General features: G+C 53.6%; 1 protein-coding gene across 1 annotated transcript in view; it reads left to right on the top strand.

Moving 5' to 3' along the window:
* ADGRD1 (adhesion G protein-coupled receptor D1) overlaps window positions 1-5,871 on the top strand; it is a 99,445-nt gene that overhangs the window by 8,607 nt on the left and 84,967 nt on the right. Inside the window, exons 3-5 of the mRNA XM_012657647.1 lie at window positions 271-354; window positions 2,260-2,355; window positions 4,104-4,226. Coding sequence (XP_012513101.1) covers window positions 271-354; window positions 2,260-2,355; window positions 4,104-4,226 — 303 coding nt within the window. The remainder of the gene's footprint in view (window positions 1-270; window positions 355-2,259; window positions 2,356-4,103; window positions 4,227-5,871) is intronic.

Here is a 5,871-nt window from a genome sequence, read left to right as displayed (position 1 = left end):
TTTTTAGTAGAGACGGGGTCTTGCTCTTGCTCAGGCTGGTCTCGAACTCCTGACCTTGAGCGATCCTCCCACCTCGGCCTCCCAGAGTGCTAGGATTACAGGCGTGAGCCATTACACCCGGCCTGAGCACTGGCTTTCATCCGGTGCCTTTTCCCTGTTGGGTGATCGCGGAACGTCGCTCTTCCCTCGCGAAGTGTGTGCTCCGCAGTTCCTTATCAGCCGTTCTCTCCTCCCTGACGTGATCTCAAATGTTTCCTCTTCTTCCCCAAGGGTTTGAGGTCTTGGCTTCTGCTTCCCACTACTGGCCGCTGGAGAACGTGGACGGGATCCGCGAACTGCAGGACACGACTGGAGGTAGATGTGGGTGGTGAGGACGCCGTGGTCGCGGGAGGCCACGTGCCATCGGGGCGGACGCGGGAGGAATCTGCTCTGAGCCGAAACCGGGAGGGAAGAGATGAGCAAATACTTGTGTAGCTTCCCCCTCGTAATTATCGCACAGTATTTTACTGGAACTTTCATATCTAGAACTATTATGTGTTGAAGGACAGCATTCCTGATGCAAAATGTGATTCGAATGTGCATTTTCCCCCAACCTCGAAACAGAAGCTGCTGTCACGGCTCCGTCTGCGGATGAGTCCGGGCGCACACTCTCTAGCTCGGCCAAAGCGGCACAGTCCCCGTGCCCGTCAGAGCAGGGGCCTGTTCCCAGCAGGTGCCGCTAAGACTCGCACGTCCGTGGGCCACCGTTTCACTCGCAGGGGCCCTGACACCTCCCACCAGCTTCCCACACACCAGCCACCCTTGAGAAGACTAAACGCCACCTGAGGGCTTCCCAGGGGTCCAGTTCCGTGGGGAACAGTGTCTCTATTTGACTCCACTCCTCCATTCGCCAGCAGGAGAAACCCAAGATATCCCCGGGCATGTTTTTCCCATCCCAATAAGAACCTTTTTCCAACTGTAAGTCTTGAAGGATTTGGGATGGTTTTACGTTTTTATTTTTTATTGGCTTAGTTCTGTTGGACGTGTCAGACGGCCGAGGTATACAGAAGGGGTCTTACTGTGCACCAGCCGTAGCACACGCTTCAGTCGTTTCTGTACCGGCTCTGCGTCATGCAGCTTTTGTCAAAAGCCACCTATTGCGGTTGCTGTCCTTCCCACACTAGCATGCCGGTATTTCCCTCGCTCCCGTGAACTCTGCATTGCAGGAATGAAAAAAGTCCCGTCCAAGTTTGTCCTGCGGCTGGCACAGGTTAAAACAAACCACGTTCCCTCGTTATAATCTAGTTTCCCTTTTTCAGGGCCTTTAATTTAAAGCCACTCAAAGGCGATCATTTCACCAAGTGGAAATGCGTTGTTGAAATAGCTCATTGCTCAGGACGCAGCAACGAAAACTTTAGGAGTTATTCAAACAGGAGCTCGAATGACGACCTGCATATTTCTCCCCGCCCCCATCCCCACTCCGTGTTGTGGATTAAATCAGTAACTCTTGGCGTTTGGAAAACCTTTTCCCAGGAAAAAGTCTTCTCCCAAGGTGACATAATTACTCACATGTAGTTATACACTGCAGGGGAATTTTGTTTGCTGGATGTATTGGCTTCTAGGAAAACCCTAATACATCAGGGCTTGCTCTGAAACACGGGACGGTGACGGGTTCACGGCGCTTCCCTGCGGGAGCCATTCCTCACGTCGCGGCGCTGCGCCGGCGTATTTCACTTTGATCACAGGCTTCTTAAGGGAAAAAGGAACGGAATAGAATCCGTCAGCACGTTTTGCCGGCAGGGGACAGCCCGGGGCCCTTGAAGAGCAGCTCCCGGATGCCCGGCTTTGTTATTTGTTGCCGAATTCTCCGCTGTTTCATCCGTTTGTCGTGTCCCACGCAGTTGTCCTCACGCTGTGTTTCTGTCTCATCCGTCCTCGTGACGTCATCACCATTAACCCTTCTGCGAAGGCCGTTTCCTAAATGGCCGAGTTCAAGATCGTATCTCTCAACTACGTGTCCGCGTAGCAGCGGGAGCCAGTGATGAGAACTGTTGCTGGCACCAAACTCACAGCCATCGTGCCCTGGCTCTGGGACCCGCGGGCCCGGGAGGGGGTGCGGCCGGGGGGGGCTGCAGGGAGGGGAGGCGGAAGAGAGGACGAGAGGTGTCCCTCGGCTGGACGGGCCCTCCCGATGCGTGTTTGGGTCGAGACATATGTCGGGTCCGTCTGTGTTTTGTCTCACTCATTTTTTGTGCTTTTCTCTTTTGTCGTTTCCCCCAGCGTTGCGAACCCACAACCTCACTGTGCTCCCTCCCCATAACTCTACTTTTGTGTACACCAATGACTCTGCCTACTCAAATTTCTCTGCGACCGTAGGTGAGCACGCGCCCGTTCGCTCTGCGTTCTGTCGCGATTGGGCCTGCGGCGAGGTTTGAGGCCACGCACTTTGGTGGCACGTGAATTCTGTCTGCCGTGGCTGGCAGACGGGAAAGTCCACGTCAGGCGCAGCAGACCCAGCTGTTAACGGTGGCCGCTTAGGGTTAAGCCTAAGGCAGGTGTCACAGGTCGAGATACATCAGAAGGCGGGATGGGACTAGAGTTGCAAGTTACCAGCACTTTCTGAACCAGCTGCTTGTTTTCAGAACAAAACAGACACAAGAGGAGAACTTTTCTAAACATAGAAATTGTTTGGATTTTTAAATGGAGCATGTCCTTTGGGGTAGGAAAAGCAGGCCCGTTTAACGGGAAAGCAAAGTTGATTTTAAAATGCCACGTCGAACATCTGATCCCTTACAAACCATAAAATCCGCATTGCTTCTGTAGCTGGATTTAAAAAGAATCATCAGAAGCTGTTGTAGGAGACCCAGCCACAAGAGTCACGATTAACTTATCTTATTTCATAACCCCTGGAGCCCACCTGGCTTCCGTTTTTCCTGCACAGCTCAGTTTGCTGATAGCAACCGAGGCGTTTATTTGACTGGTGTGCGCCAGCTCCGATCGTGCTCAGATCCTTTTCAACACGGAACTGATTGCTCTTTCGCCTGTGAGGTGTCTGGCCTCCGACGTTAATTTTCCCGATCCACTAGCCTGATGCTGTCATGCAACCACTAGTGACCCATTTACATCTGCACTAGGCAGACCTCTCCCAGCAATCGATGGGATAAATAAAAAAGGATGGGTTTAGAAAGAGTAAGGAGGAACACCGAGGCCCCTCGATTTGGCTGTCTGTAGCCGAGCGGTGTCGGGGCCAGGTCGAAAGACCAGGTAGCCCTTCCGCACATCCGCAGCTGGCGGACCTGGGGCATCCTCTGCCCCGCCCACCTGGTGGCGGAGACGCCTGAGCGCCTGTGAGCCCCGTCACCAATGAATGCCGCTCACTCTTGGTTTTTAAGGTCTTTGCTTATCTAGTCTGCAAACCATTGACCTCACGCTCCCGGCACGGGACGTGTTTGCTGCGGGAATGGGATGAAGCCCGGCTGCGCGGGGCAGGTCACCCGACTCACGGCCGTTTTGTGCACTCGGCAGGTTCTTCCCGGGCTATTTAAAACGTGACTCTGGGTTTTCCTCGTAGAGTCTGAAAATGGGTGCTTTTTTTTTTTTTTTTAATTCTTGGTTCCCCTTTTTTGGGTTCGGGGGTTTTCATTGGGACTTCAAAGGGCCGGGGGGTTCGTTGTTGTTTTTTTTCCTTTTCTTCCGAAATTGTTCAGGGGAGGGTGGGAGCCGGAAGGAGACATAAAACATGTCGATGCCACCAAAGTTCAGGACAGTAGGAGGTTAGCGTCATATCCTGCTTAGAGTGCGCCTGTGGGCAAATATAATAACTATAATATTATATTATGACATGTATCTTATGCAAATATAATATCAATGGGATTTAATACTAATTTATTATCTAACATAAATTATTATTATCTGACATAGATCATTATTTACCATACATTATTTATAATTTAATTATTAATAATCGAATATTAATGCATTCTATATTACTATTATAACGTGGATTATAAATATATAATACAATTAGATAAATAACAGTCTATATTATATACAAGTTGTCAGTCTGACACACGACCCTAGGCTTTCAGTCTCGCGAGGTCACTGATGCCATCTGTCTTTCTCAGACATCGTGGAAGGGCGGGTCAACAAAGGCATCTACCTCAAGGAGGAGAGAGGGGTCACGCTGCTCTACTACGGAAGGTTCCAGAGCTCCTGCATCAGCAACCCCGCGCGGTGCGGCCCCGAAGGTGAGTGGTCGGCGGCTGCGGTGTTTCCCCAACGCACGTCGTTGTCGGGGAGCCCCCCGTGCTCGGGCCAGCGCAGTGTGACGCGAAGTTCTCACCAACTGCAGAACACGCACACACACGCCAAACGTGGGGGGCGGGCGGGGGGGGGGACACAGGCGGCCGACAGAGCCTTGTCTCCGAGGCCGAGAGGTGTCACGTTGCCTCACAGAGATGTGAGATCCAAACATTTAACCTTGTAAAGGGGCGAGAAAAAAACCTCCTTAAAAACATAGACGCAGCGATGTCACAGCAGGGTTCGGGCCACGGCGTTTGTGGGAAGGAAATTGACGGTGCGGTGACGTTATTTCTCGCTCCGGGTGCTGGTGACGGGAGGACAGGGCCTGTCAGCACTCGCGGGCGCTGTGCTTCTTTCTTGTCCGTGGAGAGGGGCTGGGCAGGGGGTGGGACCGCCCCAGAAGACAGTCACAGCCTGTGGCCAAAGTCATACGACGGACAAAACACAGAATCAGGGACCTGCTCCTTTTTATTTCATAAGAAAAGTGACTCGCTCTGTAGCATCTGGGCCCGTTTGACATCTTCTGGAGCAGTGTTCTCTGCCCTCGGAACCTCTGAGCCTTCCAGATCCTTTCTCCCAGCAAAATGAAAGCTTGTTATTTCCGGGGAGGAAGGCGGTTTGATGCAGGGCTGGTCTGACGCTCCGGGGCTTTCTGGACATCGGACGGCCGTAAGAGATGAGTTCACTGTGCGCAATGCTGGGGCCATGCGGACGCGTTCCAGCGAAAATAAACAAAAGCTCCACGAGGCACAAACACGTGGGAGGGTACGTTTCGGACTGTGTGGAAACCAGAATTTTGAGAAATGTTTTTGAGGTCCTGAACCGCGGCCAGGTTTACAAATTTGTAGTTTGGGCCGTTCCCGGGTTCAAAGAGCCCTGTAAACACACGAGGCTTATTTATTCCTCCAAATTGAAAACACCCCGGCCGGGCGCAGGGACAGCCGCAAGGAGGACAAACAGAGCACTTGTGCTCCGGTCCCGTCCTCGTCCTCACTGGTCGGGAAGGGCGGGCGTCTCCGCAACTGTCCCTGGTTTCTGGGGACAGCTCCTCCTCCGCAGGGTAGAGGTGGCCCTGCGGCTCCAGCCACCGCGCGGGGACTGATCTCGTTGGGGGACGGGGACAGGCAGCCCACGGACCCTGGCGCCTGGGGAGCCTCACAGACGGCTGCCAGGGAGGGAGGTTGCAACGGGACCGGGACTTGTGCTTTCGGGAGTCAAAGCTGTCGGGAAAGTTGTGTCTGAACCCCGAGGTGGCAAACTAGAGCCCCCTGAGCGGATTCTGGCCTGTGGCTGTGTTCAGTTCCGCAGGCCTGGGGTTAAACTTTTTAAATTAGCGGCCAACATGGAACAACAGTAAAATTTCATGAATTCCCGTTTTTTCTCGGGGAGTCCCTCCTGCCTCTGATGGGAGTTAATGGTGGTGCCCCTTCTCTACGGGACCTTCTGTCTCCAGGTCCCCAGGGCCCCGCCGGGCTACTGGGGCCTTGGGGTCGGGGTCATCTCGCAAGCTGAGCAGGGCTTGGCCGCGGCGCGGCTCGGGGCAGGTGGCCTGGGTTCCGACCCCAGCTCTGGTCCTCCGGGCGGTGACCG

The sequence above is a fragment of the Propithecus coquereli genome, unplaced genomic scaffold (genome assembly GCF_000956105.1).
Source record: "Propithecus coquereli isolate 6110/MARCELLA unplaced genomic scaffold, Pcoq_1.0 Scaffold556, whole genome shotgun sequence".
NCBI lineage: Eukaryota > Metazoa > Chordata > Mammalia > Primates > Indriidae > Propithecus > Propithecus coquereli.
This window is presented reverse-complemented; position numbering and strand designations above follow the sequence as displayed.